We start from the raw sequence: 15,476 nt of genomic DNA on the forward strand, positions 1-15,476 counted from the left end.
TAACTGGTTAAGGCTTACTGCTGCTAATGGGATAGCCATACCTTACATAGGATACCTTGAGTTAGATGTGCAGCTTTGTGGCAAGGAAATCGTTAAGCGGGGGGTTTTGGTGGTAAAGGATCCCCCACACAGTACAGCTACAGTTCCTGGTGTGCTGGGAATGAACATAATTAAGGAATGCTACTTGGAGTTGTTTGTGCGGCATGGCCCTGCTCTTTTTAACCTACCTTCTGTGTTGCAGGCTCCCCCCCTAATTCAGCGTGCCCTCCAGCAGTGTCACCAAATTCAGGCTACTACCCCTCCGGACTGCTCGGGTCGTGTAAAAGTAAAGGGAGGGAGGGTATGCAGAGTCCCCGGGGGTACCTTGAAAATTGTTGCCGCCACCTGTTCCCAACACTTAGCAAATGATGCCTTATTCGAGCCCCTGAGTAATGGCCTGCCTTCAGGGCTACTAGCCTCCCCAGCACTGGTCCGTGTGAGTAGAGGTACTGTTTACATCCCCATTGTCAATGTAGGGATTCAGGATGTTTTACTCTACCCCAGTACTGTCCTAGGCACCCTAAGTGATGCCCATCTCGTGAGTTTACCTGCAGGGCTTGAGGAGAGGGAATTAGCAGCCACAGTTTCCTCCCAGACAGTGACTAATGAAGTGCAGGATAAGATTGCTGCAGTTGATCTAACAGCTCTATCAGAGCAGGAGCAAGGTCAGGTCAGAACCTTATTGCACAAGTACAGTGACGTATTTTCTGCAAACGAGGGAGATATAGGTTGCACTAACCTCCTTTCTCATGACATTCCTTTAGAGGATGAGGTACCGGTACGTCAAAGATATCGGCGCATCCGCCCTTCAGAGTATGAAGCAGCTAAGGCCCACATCCACCAGCTCCTTGAGGCACAGGTTATTAGAGAAAGTAGTAGCCCCTTTGCTTCCCCCATCGTGCTGGTCAAGAAGAAGGATGGCAGCCTCCGCTTGTGTGTGGACTACCGGCTCTTAAACAGTAAGACTCGCAAGGATGCCTTTCCCTTGCCCCGCATTGAAGAGTCCCTTGACTCTCTGTCAGGAGCCTGCTGGTTCTCCACCCTGGACCTTACTGCTGGGTACAACCAAGTACCAGTCACTGAAAAGGACAAAATGAAGACCGCATTCTGCACACCCTTTGGGCTGTTTGAGTGGAACCGGATGCCCTTTGGATTGTGCAACGCCCCAAGTACCTTCCAGAGGTTAATGGAGAGGATCTTTGGAGATCAGCACTGTCAGTCATTGTTGCTTTACCTGGATGATGTTGTTGTTTTCTCCTCAACAGTAACGGAGCATGTCGAGCGCTTGGAGTCTGTACTGGGCCGCCTACAGCAAGAAGGTCTCAAGGCCAAGTGGGAAAAGTGCTGCTTTTTCAAACCAGAGGTGAGCTACTTGGGGCACATCATATCAAAGGATGGTGTGTCTACTGACCCTGGCAAAATAGACGTTGTTTCAAAGTGGCAGCGACCTAACCACGTGTCAGAGTTGCGTTCCTTTTTAGGTTTTGCAAGCTACTACAGACGCTTCATCGATGGGTTTGCCAATTTGGCAGCACCCTTGCATCGCCTGGTGGCTGAAATGAATGGCACGAAATCCAGGAGACCATCTAAAGAGAGCCTACTTGTTGCATGGACGGAGGAGTGTGAGCGGAGTTTTGAAGGCCTTAAAAGTAGGTTTGTGACTGCTCCAGTTCTGGCCTATGCCAACTTCTCCTTGCCTTTCATCCTAGAAGTTGATGCCAGCTACAGTGGGCTCGGGGCTGTGCTCTCCCAAAATCAGGATGGCAGGGTCAGACCTATAGCTTATGCTAGCCGGGGCCTCAGACCTACGGAAAGAAACATGAGTAATTACAGCTCGATGAAATTGGAATTTCTGGCCCTTAAGTGGGCCCTTACTGAAAAATTCAGAGATTACCTGCTTGGACAGAAATGTGTGGTGTTCACGGACAATAACCCTCTCAGCCACTTATCTACAGCCAAGCTAGGTGCTACAGAACAGCGTTGGGCTTCACAACTTGCTGCATTTGATTTCACCATCAAGTACAGGCCTGGTCGAAGTAATCAAAATGCAGATGCACTCTCCCGACAGCACCCACCCAGCGCTACTGACTCTGAACGTGTAGCCTCTGGCAGTCATGTCCCAGAAACACTGAAGCAGTTATTTAAACCTGATCAGACAACCAGGGCTACCCAGGCCACCATCACTGTTTTCCCCTCTCACTCCCCATCTGATTTGTGTATCTTACAGGAAGCCGACCCTGCAATAAAGGAATTCCAGAGGTTTTGGACCCGGAAGAGGGGCCCAGATGCAGCTGAACGGCACCAGACCTCAAAGGAAGTGCTTGGGCTAGTCAGACAATGGGATCGAATGATGGAAAAAGATGGAGTATTGCACCGCACGGTCTGCCACCCCAAAGCGGGGGATCTCCTTCAATTGGTGCTCCCCATGTCGCTCAAGAACCAGGTCCTTCATCAGCTGCATCAGGAGCATGGGCATCAAGGCGTCGAACGGACAACTGACTTGGTACGGCAGCGGTGCTATTGGCCAGGGATGCACCAGGACATCAAGCAATGGTGTCTGGACTGTGAACGATGTCAGGTAGCCAAAGATACTCATCCTGCTACTCGTACATACATGGGACATTTACTTGCTTCTCGCCCAAATCAGATACTCGCTGTTGACTTCACAACATTGGAGCCATCCAGGAATGGGATGGAGAATGTCCTTGTCATGACGGATGTCTTTTCCAAGTATACTCAAGCAGTCCCAACCCATGACCAAAGGGCTACCACAGTGGCACAGGTGTTGGTGAATGAGTGGTTCTATAAGTTTGGGGTACCAGGGCGTATTCATTCGGACCAAGGCAGAAACTTTGAGAGCCAACTCATCCAACAGCTCTGTGGTATGTATGGTATAGACAAAAGCCACACCACTCCCTACCACCCAGCTGGCAATGGCCAATGTGAACGTTTCAATCGCACCCTCCACAACCTCCTACGCACCCTGCCTGTTACCAAAAAGAGGGATTGGTCCTGCTACCTCCCGCAAGTGACATTCTCATATAACACAACAGCACATCAGTCCACTGGTGAGTCCCCATTTTTTCTGATGTTTGGGCAAGACCCCCAGTTACCTGTTGATTTTCTTTTGGGCAGAGTGCAGGAACCTGTAGCTGGCAGTGCCCATGATTGGATTGCTGAACACCAGACCCGGCTGTGCCATGCATTTGAGGGTGCCACCAAGAATCTCGCGGCTGCGGCTGAGCGGCGCAAGAAGCTCCATGATCAACATGTGCGGGATCCATCCTTACAAGAAGGAGAGCTAGTCTTCCTTAGAAATGTCGGGCTAAGAGGTCGCCACAAGATGCAGGACATCTGGAGCTCTGTAGTGTACAAGGTGTTGAAGGCCCCATCAGGACAAGGACCAGTGTACTCCATTGCCCCTGTAACTGACCTACATCAGGTAAAACATGTTCATCGTGTATTACTTAAAAGAAAATTGGATCATGTGACTGACTGCCCCTCTAGCAAGCCACTCCAGGAGGTAGAATCTCTTACAGAGGGGACTGCACAGGATGGTGAATGGTTCCTACTGGCTCCTTCAGCCTTGGACAGCCAAACCAGTCGGCAAACCCAAGCCACCCCTCCACTTACTCCATCAGAAGTTCAGGTACCACTTTCTAGCCCACATCAAGCAAGTTATTTACCTGATATAACTGCTGTTTTTCCAGGCACCAGTGAGGCACCCCCGAGGAGGACCAACCGGACCAATGCCGGGAGGCACCACAACCTCCATCACCAACCTCAAGCGGCTGGAAGTAGAGCAATAGGGGCTACGAACTCTCAGGTGCCCAGTCCTAGCACTTTATTTATGTTTCGGCCTTGGCAGTAAGTGTCAATCGTCGGGCCGACGATTTAAAAACCTAGGGGTAGATTGTAGCAATGTAGAAGCATTTCTAATCAGTATTGAACCTAGTGCTCTTGAACACAGCCTGCAAATGGCCCAGTCCCCTAATCAAGCCCTGTATATAAAGCAGGTGTGTTGTGCCAGTATGGTGTTGTCTCTGCTGTGGCTGGTGACCATGTGAGTATCTGTTTTTAGAAGATGTACTGAACGTAATTTTAAACAAGCATCCATTCATTTGGTATTGTTTCTTTTAGCTTTAGGATAGCCCCCCTGTGACCGAGTGAATTTCATGCTTACCCCCAAACCCGTGGTGGTGAGTAGTTTGTAGGCCACACTAATTGATTCAAGTATGCAGCATAGTGAGCCAAAGTTAACTTTATTTTCCTCCATGTTGTAGGTTCACTTGCTGCTGTTTTGCCTTAGTTTAGTATTTAGTTGTTTGTCTTTCTTTTTAAGTGTTTATTGAACCAACTGGGGGTTAATTGTTGTTTTTGATTGATGTTTTAATAGTTATTTTGCTTTAGGCTGGAGCTGGGTGCCAAACTGTAAGGAGGCTAGGCACCCCTGGTGAGGTCCCGTCACTTGCATGCGAGTTAAAGCACAGGGATATAACACGTTTTTCACCAGTTTTAGTGTGTAGTGACTATTGACGTGAGGCACTTGTGGTGAGTGGTAGCACCCCTAGGCACTCCTCGGCGTAGTTTGCCTCTCAACAGTCGGCCTCAGCTTTAGTCTGTTTTGTTTTGTTTAAGTTTGGAACTGCTACTTTAGATATTGTGACTTTTAGACGTTCTATATAAATGAGTTTTAGTAATTTTGTAATAAAGAATATTTTCTCTTTAGTTATCTTGTTTGTTCATTTTTACACACTAATCCCTTTTTTTTATCCTTAGTAGTTCCAGTTCCTGCACATTTTATCTGTTTTCCATCAAAATAAAGATTTGGTTTATTTTGAATTCCCGTCTCTGTCTGTCAGTTTAACGAATCTGTTTGCCTTATCAGCATTGTTCATATTATTCAACACAAGTACATCCCTTATCTTTACTTTATTTCCAGGGGTGTAATTCCCCTGGTGGCGTTGTCGGTACTCTCCCATTCCCCCCCCCCCAATTCTTCCCCCTTTATTGCCCCACTCGCTACACATAGGTTAGGTTATTGCACAAGCTGCACAGTTAGCCACTAGGCCTACTACAGTCTACATTTTGATGGATAACATATAAAAACATCTTCAAAATTTTTTAGATTTGTTAGTCTCAAGCGGAAGAATGGAATTGCCAATGACTGCTGCTGTAGTCTAATTGTTGTGCATATGACAAATAAACATCTTGAATCTATAGCCTAGCCTAATAGGTAGACACAAATCAGTAGGCCATATGACAAAATATGGCTTTTGTTTCTTTTACTATTTTGATGCCACAGACAACAAACAATTAGGCCTAGATTAAAATATCAGCTGGTAAAATGACAAGTTGCATATTTCCCTTCCTCTACAGGTAGGAGTTTGTCAATGTGCCCTTGAGCAAGAAACTTACCTCTACCTGACAAGACAGGACAGATAATGTTTATTCAATGGCTGATGCTTGAAAAGTAAAAGCGATCCCAGTTGAGTAGACCGCCGTGAGGGCGAGAGGTCCTCCCATGTGATCTGACCGAGGCTAGACGGATCGTGCCTGTCTGATATGGCTCCTCCTGCTTCAGTACAGCGGAGCCAGACGTAACAGAAGCGCAGGGGATCGGGAATAACACACGGCGATACGGCTTTTCTTTTTTCCCCCTTCAGAAGCCTCGGCTCAAAGATGGCAGATCGTGCAATGCTCAAGAAAAGGGCTTAGACGATGAGCTCGGTGTCGCCTATTCTGCTGTGAAGTCCTAGACATTTCTTCACGATTACCGACACCCCAAATGAACTCCGTCAGAGCAAGTAACGTTAGCAGAAGACCCAGGCGAGTGTCGAGGCCGCGCCCGGTGCAGCCGGAGAGGAACCGCCAGGAAAGAGGTAAGCTAGCGTTAGCAGGATCGCTGAACTAACTGCTCAAACAGCTAGCCACTGGGGTTGAGCTGTGTGATATGACAGGACGGAATTGTGGTTTGTTCTTTTGTACATGCCGTGCATACATTACGGGAAACAGTGGGTGTATTGATAAAACAGCGAGGAGCCAACAGCAGCCCAAAGTGTCGCCGTGCCGTCAGGAAACACCGAGGCTCTTGTGCTTGTATCTAGCATTCAGGCCGCGCTTTGTTTTGCTTGATTTTTTTTCACCGAGTCGGCCTGTCAATTGCTAGTCTGACTTTATATCACAGCCGGGTGAAGCTTTCAGTCAGCTAACGTCACCTTAGTGGTGAAAATGAAAGGAGATAAACAATAGTTTGCTTAATGCATTGGTGTCAAACATAGGGAAGGGTACACAAAGTGGTTTGTCTTAGCAAGCTAACTGAACGTAGCCTGTACTGGCTGTTATTATTAGCATGTTTGGCTAGCTATCGGCGTCCTGGCTTTTTTTTTAAAGCCTCAGCCTTTACAGTCTTTGCAACTTTAAAAAATCAATAAGTCATTGTTATCGTTGTAATTTACGCCGTAACGTCAGTGTAACAGGCACAATCCGCCGTGTTTGTTTGTTTTCTACGGTAACGCTGTTTGACAACAGTGTAATATTTAGCGAACTGCAGCTCACATTTTTCAAAGTAAACATTAGCTGGGGGCTGGGGCTGCTCAGTGCTATTTAATCATAGTAAGTTGCATGGCTCAGATCCACTGCTGGACACACAGTCAACTGTGGGTACACTACTGATTAGTAACATGAATGGTTGGTTGCTGAATTATAAAAAAGGTGGACTAGTGACATGTTGAGATGTTGGATCTCACAGCAGCAATAGTCAACAGAAAACTAATGCAATAACAATGTTTGTTTACAAAACAATCTAATGGACCATGAGATGATAATGATGAATTGCCAGTATTCTTGAGTGGTTCTCCCTTTCTCAATTGATGTATTCAGCAATGACCTGCAATGGTGCCCATTCCCTCTTTCCTTATGTCCACAACATAGCTCAGTGAACAACTGATAGTGTGGTTGGTAGGAACAGATCGGCAACTATATCTTTGACTTTATCACATCATGCGGTAATGTGTATTTGCTGTGGAAATGATGTATATCTCTGGCCTTAAATATATTTGTTTTAGTCAAACAAGGCAAGAAATAACCTCTACATTATATCAGTTTACAGCCATATAGCTGTCACGTTTACTGGCCCAGTTAGTTACACAGCCGGTGTTTGTGGTGGTTACTGGCCTAGTAGCCGGGGAGAGTCATCCTTGCAACCAGAGCAACGAGCAGGCAGTCTGCATCTCCCATCTGGGGTAGCTATCAACTCATCATGCCATGGTGAATAGCCGTATAAATAGAGGTCTGGTTTAGCCCAGGGTTGATGCTGTGGTTTGTTTTGTGTTTCTCTTGATTGAATCCCCTCTTGATAGGATCTGTAATCAATTTGTAGCATACAGAGCAGTTAATGAACCAACCTGCTTTTGTGTTTATTCTGTTTAGTGCAATGTGTGACGCATCAGGTAATTTGTTGTCACTGTTTTTTTTTATAGACTTACTGCCATATTTGTGTATGAAATCCCAAATTCCAGTAATCTATAGCAAACAATTTAAAATGCATGTCTGTTTTTATACCAAAGTTCTGAAAAAAACACACAAATGAATGTCCATTATTGCAAATTAAAGGTGGAGTCGGCGATTCCGGAGAACACTTGAAGAGAAGACTAGTTGAAATCAATCTTGTCATAATCAGTGAATATTTCCTCACAATCTATCTGTCACGACCTATCTGTCCATACTGTGTGTGCACTGGGGGAAATAAACTGGTGTTAAAACACAGCTTAGGCTCTGTAAAATGGTATGTAAACAAAAAGGGATCACCATAGCTAACAACTTGCCCGTTTACAGAGCCTAGGCTGTGTATTAACTCTGAATTTGCTTTCAGCTTACACACAGTACAGGTAGCGGATCGTGAGGATATATTCCCTGATTTTGAAGAAGTGATTTTGACAACTAGCGAAGACTTGCAATGCTTCCTTTGGCTGTTGTGTCATACAAACTTTTTTCCCCACTATTTTCAGATGAGGACGTTCCTGCAGATATGGTCGCAGAAGAATCCGGTCCAGGAGCTCAGAACAGTCCCTACCAACTTAGAAGGAAGTCTCTACCCAAGAGGACAGTGTGTCCAACAAAGACAAACATGGAGGTACATTCACCAAGAATTCTTACAAGATAGTACAAATTCCTAAAAGGCAAAAAATGATGTATCTTAATTTGAACAAAGCCCAAAATAATTCACTTTCAAAATGTCTCCACCGAATTGTTTTTCAATCTGCAGGGTGCTTCCACGTCAACCACAGAGAACTTTGGACACCGGCCGAAGCGCCCCAGAGTGTCAGGAAAATGTCAAGATTTACCAGGTAATTAGAAATGTGTTATACGAGATGTAACCAGATGTGTATTGAGTAGGGGTATGGGTTAAATTAATCTCTTAAAGTAAAATGAGGCTAGCGAGTAGTGAATCCGCGGACAGTAACTTACTCATATTGTATTAATGTCTTGTTGCTGATTGCAATATGTTTTTTGAATACATGCTATTATTTCCCCCCCCCCCCCCCCACAAATTGTGAAATTTGAGGTTTCACTTTCACAATGAGAGGCCCAGCCTTACCTTTGCCTTAATGTCATTTTCCAGGATGACAGCTTTGGAAAAAGTAGTTTTGTGATGGTGTGATCCTATTGTTCAGACTTCAGATCATCCCTGCAAAGCGTCTTTAAAGACATGAAGTAGCTGCATGCGCCTCACAGAATGGCAATTATAGTCAGTTATTTGTGGCGTTTGGAGGCTTTTTCACACAGCGCAGCTCGAGCCAAGGCATCCAAAATAGATGTTTGCACCGTAAGATGGCATTTGGTGGAAGGTTTTGTGGTGTCCCATTGCCTCTAGTTGTGCTCACAGTGGTCTCCACTGTTCTGTTTTAAGACCAAATACCAACCTTTTTTTTCTTCTTTCCCTTTTTTCTTCTTCTCTTATTTTAAAGCTAGATGTTTAGATGTAGATATTTTCATTCTAACTCTGTGGTCCTCCTCCCTCCAGCAGCACCAGCAGAGCAGTATTTGCAGGAGAAGCTTCCAGACGAGGTGGTTCTAAAGATCTTCTCGTATCTGCTGGAGCAGGACCTGTGCCGTGCAGCGTGTGTGTGCAAGCGCTTCAGTGAGCTGGCCAATGACCCCATCCTCTGGTTAGTGTCGTTGGTGTTGGGAACATTTCCCCTTTAACTTCAGTAGCTTTGAATGAATTGTTTGTTGATTTTTTTTAATTCACTTCAATTCAATTAGCTTTATTGGCACCGATGTAAAAAGAACAATGCCTTATACATAATTTATTTTATATATCAAAAATAAGCTATATTGTAAAACTTTCTTTTGTAATGAATTCCTCTTGTCTTATTGGGCTACTGTGTGAAATTGCAATTATACAATATAAACAGCACATTTCCCAATATCCGTATGTGTAGTGCAGCAGATAATTTTACATCTGTTAAAAGAAAACCCCTCTTGATAACTGTTTAAAGTAGAAAATCATCAGCAGTTTATCATTGTCATTACTTTACATTTTCAGGAAGAGGCTGTACATGGAGGTTTTTGAATACACACGACCCATGATGCACCCCGAGGCTGGAAAATTCTACCAGATAAACCCAGAAGAATATGAGCAGCCCAATCCGTGGAAGGAGAGTTTTCAGCAGCTGGTATGGAACCTCCTGTGGGCTCACTCATGCATTTGATTTTATACTTACCCCCTTCTTATTTCCATGAAGCAATCAAACACATTTACACCGCACCTTCACTTTAAGGTTATTACAGCCTTACATGTTTGATACGTGTCGTAGCATTAACTATACTCTAGAAGAAGCATATGCACAAATGTGTTGAAAAGTTGAGGTATGTGGGGACTGGTGCACCCATTAATAATAAGTAGCTTTTACATATAGTGTTTGATCAACTTTCAAAAGTGGTGTTGAGGAGATATTAAATAGACCCTCTCTGCTTTCTTTTAATCTTTACATCAATGTTTTTGTTGGTGCGTCCGTGCGATTGTAAATCCTCTTGTGTACTGGCAGCTAATGTCACGTGAAAGGGCAACACCACAGGCCATAATGGTGACATTCAGTATGCAGATTGTAGGAGACAGCTATGTGTTTAAATTATATTCCTCTGCTATCTATTGACCTTTAGGATTGTTTTTCCTTGGACAAAACTGCCTCGGACATTGATGTCTGTTTTAAATTTTTTTTATGTCTGTTAAAAATGCATTGTCTCTGTTGTCTGCGTTTATTTTAATAATCATGTGAATATTTGTCTTTCAGTATAAAGGAGCACATGTTAAGCCCGGCTTTGCAGAACACTTTTACAGTAATCCTGCCAGATACAAAGGGAGAGATAACATGTTTGTAAGTGAACTTTTTTGTTTTTGAAGCATTTCATTTAGTCCCCCACACACTTTTAGCACTGAAGTAATGCCACATGCTGTTTTCTCCAGTATTACGACACCATCGAGGATGCTCTCGGAGGGGGCCAGGAGCCTCACTTTGACGGCCTGATATTCGTCCACTCTGGTATTTACACAGATGAATGGATCTACATCGAGTCTCCCATCACCATGATCGGAGCTGGTACGTGCCTCCGACGTCGCGGTCACAGTTTCATTGTGCATTTGTTTAGTCTCTCATTTGTAATTGATCCTATTATGATTCATTTTGCAGCTCCTGGGAAAGTTGCAGAGAAAGTCATCATTGAGAATACCAGAGACTCTACGTTTGTATTCATGGAAGGCTCAGAAGATGCTTACGTTGGCTACATGACCATTCGGGTGAGATGACCTTCTCTTTTTTCTAGTTCTCTTTTTTGGGTTTTTGTAGGCCACTCATACAAGGTTTCCATCTTTGTTTTTTTGAATGAGCTAAATGTTCAGACTACTTGTCTCTGCCGCAGTTCAATCCGGATGATAAATCCGCCCAGCACCACAACGCACACCACTGCTTGGAGATTACAGTCAACTGCAGCCCCATCATCGACCACTGCATCATACGCAGCACATGTACAGGTAATTCAGCTCTGCTGCTCCTAACCCCTCAAATAGCTCTCAATAGAAAATCTGCACGGTTGTGAGAAGAATAATAGGATTAGAAACAACAATTGCTATTGTGTCTTGGTGCATTAATCAATCTCCATCATGCTTTTTTTTCAGTGGGGTCAGCTGTGTGTGTCAGCGGCCAGGGTGCTTGTCCCACAATCAAGCACTGCAACATTAGCGACTGTGAAAATGTTGGTCTTTATATCACGGACCATGCACAGGTAAACAAACACATACATTAACAGTTGATGGCATCTGTATTATTGTACTGTGAGTCTCAACTCCACTGTAGGTAACTGAACAACCGAAGCAGGGCACATCTTATTCACTTCTGGCTGGTTTCATGAACAGCTAAATGGGCTAGTCCCAGTATGATAAAATAAAAATAATAAAAATAACATTGAATTATGAAGTGGACATGATGACATTCAAATCTTTTAAACTTTTTCAACATTGTTCAGGGAATATACGAAGACAATGAGATCTCAAACAACGCTCTGGCTGGGATCTGGGTGAAAAACCACGGCAACCCAATCATCAGACGTAATCACATCCATCATGGCAGAGACGTGGGCGTTTTCACATTTGACCACGGCATGGTGAGCTCCAACTTACTGGCGTTTGCTTTGTGATCATATTTCCCAAATGTTATGATTTTTATTTATTTATTTTTTCCCAAGAATTGATTGTGCCTAGTTTGCAATACCACATGTGGTCCTTTTGTATTTCTGTCCGTTCCAGGGTTACTTTGAGAGCTGTAACATCCACAGGAACCGCATAGCCGGCTTTGAGGTTAAGGCGTACGCCAATCCAACTGTGGTCCGTTGCGAGATCCATCACGGTCAGACGGGGGGCATCTACGTGCACGAAAAGGGCCGCGGACAGTTTATCGAAAATAAGATCTATGCAAATAACTTTGCCGGGGTGTGGATTACGTCCAACAGCGACCCCACAATAAGGTCAGTTCAGCCGGTCGATACTGAATTGAAAGTATAATTAATAAAATGTCAAATTGGATACTGATGCATTCACCATCGTATCCTGTTCTAAAAGTTTAATTTTTTTTCTAAAACAGGGGCAATGCTATTTTTAATGGCAACCAAGGTGGAGTTTATATTTTTGGTGATGGCAGAGGCCTCATTGAAGGAAATGACATCTATGGTAACGCCCTGGCGGGAATCCAGATCAGGACAAACAGTTGCCCTATTGTCAGACACAACAAGATCCACGATGGCCAGCATGGCGGCATATATGTGGTAAATGTTTTCTTTATTTTTGTTCCAAAAATAGATTTAATTGCCGGTGTACGTTCACTTCGCCAACTTTTTAATGCTATATTTCAAAACCCAGCAGTCATGTATGGTGGTGTTTGTGTCACGCAGCATGAAAAAGGACAAGGCGTCATAGAGGAGAACGAGGTGTACAGCAACACGCTGGCAGGAGTGTGGGTGACGACGGGCAGCACCCCAGTGCTCAGAAGGAACAGGATACACAGCGGGAAGCAGGTAAGATCACGGGATCCTCACAAGTTAAATGTAAAGACAAAAACTCATGAGTCCCATATAAGGTACACCTTGAAGCTGTTTGCTGTCATCTGTCGATAAGATAGAGGTGGCTGTCACTGGCTGACTGTTCTATAATTTAAGGAACTCAGTTGTGATCTTCTGTTGTCAGCTTTGTAAAACAGAAACACATTGAATTACCAGAAGTAAATGGGTGCTAATCTATTTTCATTGTCATTTTAACAGGTTGGGGTCTACTTCTATGACAATGGCCATGGCGTCCTGGAAGACAATGACATCTACAATCACATGTACTCTGGAGTTCAAATTAGGTTTGTAGAAAATTACAGTGGTGCAATAATTTTGTCTCATTCTGTTTTGTGAAGTTTGGATACATGTCCTAACACAGTAAGACTTGAGTCAGTAGATCAACTGTAGCTCATTTTTCCTTTTTTTGGCAGGACTGGCAGCAATCCCAAGATCAGGCGAAACAAGATCTGGGGAGGCCAGAATGGCGGCATTTTGGTGTACAACTCAGGTAAGGAGCAGAGACATATTTTCCGTTTCTGAGTCCATATTGCCTTTTTTAACCTACCAAGACGTTCAGTCAATGTTCGTGTTGCAATCTGATAGAAAGTAATTGACCACTAAACTGTTTGACCAAGGTGAAAATCGTTCTCCCCAGTTGCCTTACTAATGAAACAAAAATGTGTCTTTCAGGCTTAGGCTTTATCGAGGACAATGAAATCTTTGACAATGCAATGGCAGGAGTGTGGATCAAGACGGACAGCAACCCCACCCTACGGAGGAATAAGATCCATGATGGGAGAGATGGTGGCATCTGTATATTTAATGGAGGAAGAGGTAGCGAATGGAGTCATTGCATGAAAATTGGATGGGGATATTTATTGCTGTTTTTGGGGCCCCATGGAAACCTGTAAACAAACAATAGTTGGCTAAAGTCACTTTATGTTTCTTATCTATATAAATGCATTCTTGAAAATGTTTGAATTGGCATAATGCCGTTATTGGTTAATTGTATTGACAAACTGTTGTCTGTCTTCAGGTTTGCTAGAGGAGAATGACATCTTCAGAAATGCCCAAGCAGGAGTCCTCATTAGCACCAACAGCCACCCCATCCTGCGGAAAAACAGGATATTTGACGGCTTTGCGGCAGGTAGGTCCAACTGCAGTCTTAAATCCTTACTACGTCAATGTAAAAAAAACGTCTCAGAATGTATGCTTTGCTAATGGGAACTAGGACCTCTCTGTAATATGAATTTTAATTTTAGTTTTTTTCTTTTAATACTAGGTATTGAGATCACCAACCATGCCACTGCGACCCTCGAGGGCAATCAGATCTTTAATAATCGCTTTGGGGGATTGTTTCTCGCATCTGGAGTCAATGTTACTATGAAAGGTACCCTGTTGGTCGCCAAGATTTTGACTTTTTTTTAAAATTGCCTGTGACGTGTAGGTTGATCAAGTTCTGCTTATCTCTCCTCCCCAGATAATAAAATATTGAACAATCAAGATGCCATTGAAAAGGCTGTGAGCAGAGGTCAGTGCCTGTACAAGATTTCAAGTTACACCAGCTACCCAATGCACGATTTTTACAGGTAATTTATGTTTATACTCGTGATGAAGGGGGTTTAGAATATCCTCGGCTTGTTTTTCGAGATTGTCAAACCAAACTCCATTTTGTCTCCCACAGGTGTCACACCTGTAACACAACAGACCGCAACGCCATCTGTGTGAACTGCATCAAGAAGTGTCACCAAGGACACGACGTGGAGTTCATCAGACACGATAGGTCAGTGTTACCGACTTGCATTACTAGAAACAATGATCGACTATGATATACACTGGCCCTTCCTTTACACCGTCTCTTTGCTAATCACAATTATGTCTCCTCTTGCTTCTCCACCCACAGATTCTTCTGTGACTGCGGTGCAGGGACGCTGTCAAACCCTTGCACGTTAGCCGGAGAGCCGACCCATGACACGGACACTCTGTATGACTCGGCTCCTCCTATAGAGTCCAATACACTGCAGCACAACTGAGCAAAGAGACCCGACGCCCTTTTGCACTTCAGCAGTAATGGACATATGACACTTTAAGTTGTGCAGTGGAGTAAGAAATCCAAACTGAAAAAACAGGTTAAGTGGACAGCGCATATATGGTGAGATTAAAAAAAGAAAAGAAAAAGAGACTTGGACATGAATATGCTAAATGGAGACATTTAGTGTGGAAAAAAAAGTCTGATTATGGATGCCTCGATTTTTCTTTTTCTTCAATTATTTGACAAAAAAAAAACATGGATGGGACAGAGCAGCTGACTCAGGGCTTGTCGGAGTTGTTGGTTTGGTCAAGTAAGTGAGACCCAGTGAGAGGAGACGGACAAAATGCCACTGAGGCTCACCTGCTTTCAAGAAGCAGAAGAACAAGATGCCGCAGTAATGTACAGACGCTCAGCCACAAGAGGCTCAACTTTTTTCTCACCAGGAGGCAAAGGCCCCCAAATACAACAATGCTTCCATCACTGGGCAACCGACGTGCTCGTACAATAAAGTACGAGGAAAATGACCTAGCACTTCAAGCTTTTTTTTTTTCCCTCAAGACAACTGTTGAGATTTGATTTTAATGCTTTTTGTGTAGTTTTGTATTTTCATGCAAAAATCTTACTGTACTTGAATGTCTTTATTTTATTAAATGTGTTAAAATGTTTTGGTTATTATACCCTAGAATTGCTGTAATTATACATGTCGCAGTATCTAACTTCTTTCTGTGAAAGAGATCAGAGAAAAGCGAGAAACACTTAAAATTCTCCAGCAATGTTGACTCATTTACATTTTAAAATAATAGAAGCT

The 15,476-nt window shown here is 43.8% G+C and overlaps 1 protein-coding gene across 3 annotated transcripts; it reads left to right on the top strand.

Moving 5' to 3' along the window:
• Positions 1–5,609: 5,609 nt before the first annotated feature.
• On the top strand, positions 5,610–15,332 carry fbxo11a (F-box protein 11a). Of its 3 annotated transcripts, none has more exons than XR_013845107.1 (22): positions 5,610–5,921; positions 8,049–8,173; positions 8,306–8,387; positions 9,065–9,209; positions 9,590–9,719; positions 10,338–10,421; positions 10,511–10,643; positions 10,734–10,840; positions 10,963–11,074; positions 11,219–11,325; positions 11,566–11,703; positions 11,846–12,063; positions 12,180–12,360; positions 12,487–12,609; positions 12,853–12,938; positions 13,068–13,144; positions 13,327–13,470; positions 13,673–13,783; positions 13,919–14,026; positions 14,117–14,167; positions 14,321–14,419; positions 14,540–14,680. XR_013845107.1 is itself a non-coding variant. In XM_080037158.1 (22 exons), the coding sequence occupies exons 1-22, from the start codon at positions 5,828–5,830 to the stop codon at positions 14,667–14,669; spliced, it is 2,643 nt and encodes an 880-aa protein (XP_079893284.1). In that variant the 5' UTR covers positions 5,611–5,827; the 3' UTR covers positions 14,670–15,332. The 3 variants fall into 3 exon arrangements, 2 of the variants coding, with proteins under 2 accessions (XP_079893284.1, XP_079893285.1); XM_080037158.1 differs by having other exon boundaries at positions 5,611–5,921; positions 14,117–14,225; positions 14,540–15,332; XM_080037159.1 differs by having other exon boundaries at positions 5,611–5,921; positions 9,068–9,209; positions 14,117–14,225; positions 14,540–15,332.
• Positions 15,333–15,476: the final 144 nt, after the last annotated feature.

This window comes from Ammodytes marinus (genome assembly GCF_949987685.1).
Source record: "Ammodytes marinus genome assembly, chromosome: 11".
NCBI lineage: Eukaryota > Metazoa > Chordata > Actinopteri > Uranoscopiformes > Ammodytidae > Ammodytes > Ammodytes marinus.

Bases quoted from the DNA above. Each gene is read 5' to 3' on its own strand.
- fbxo11a (XM_080037158.1), top strand. From the start codon at position 5,828: ATGAACTCCGTCAGAGCAAGTAACGTTAGCAGAAGACCCAGGCGAGTG. The intron at 9,210-9,589 runs GTTAGTGTCGTT...TTACATTTTCAG, and splicing joins GCCAATGACCCCATCCTCTG to GAAGAGGCTGTACATGGAGG. The intron at 9,720-10,337 runs GTATGGAACCTC...TTTGTCTTTCAG, and splicing joins AGGAGAGTTTTCAGCAGCTG to TATAAAGGAGCACATGTTAA.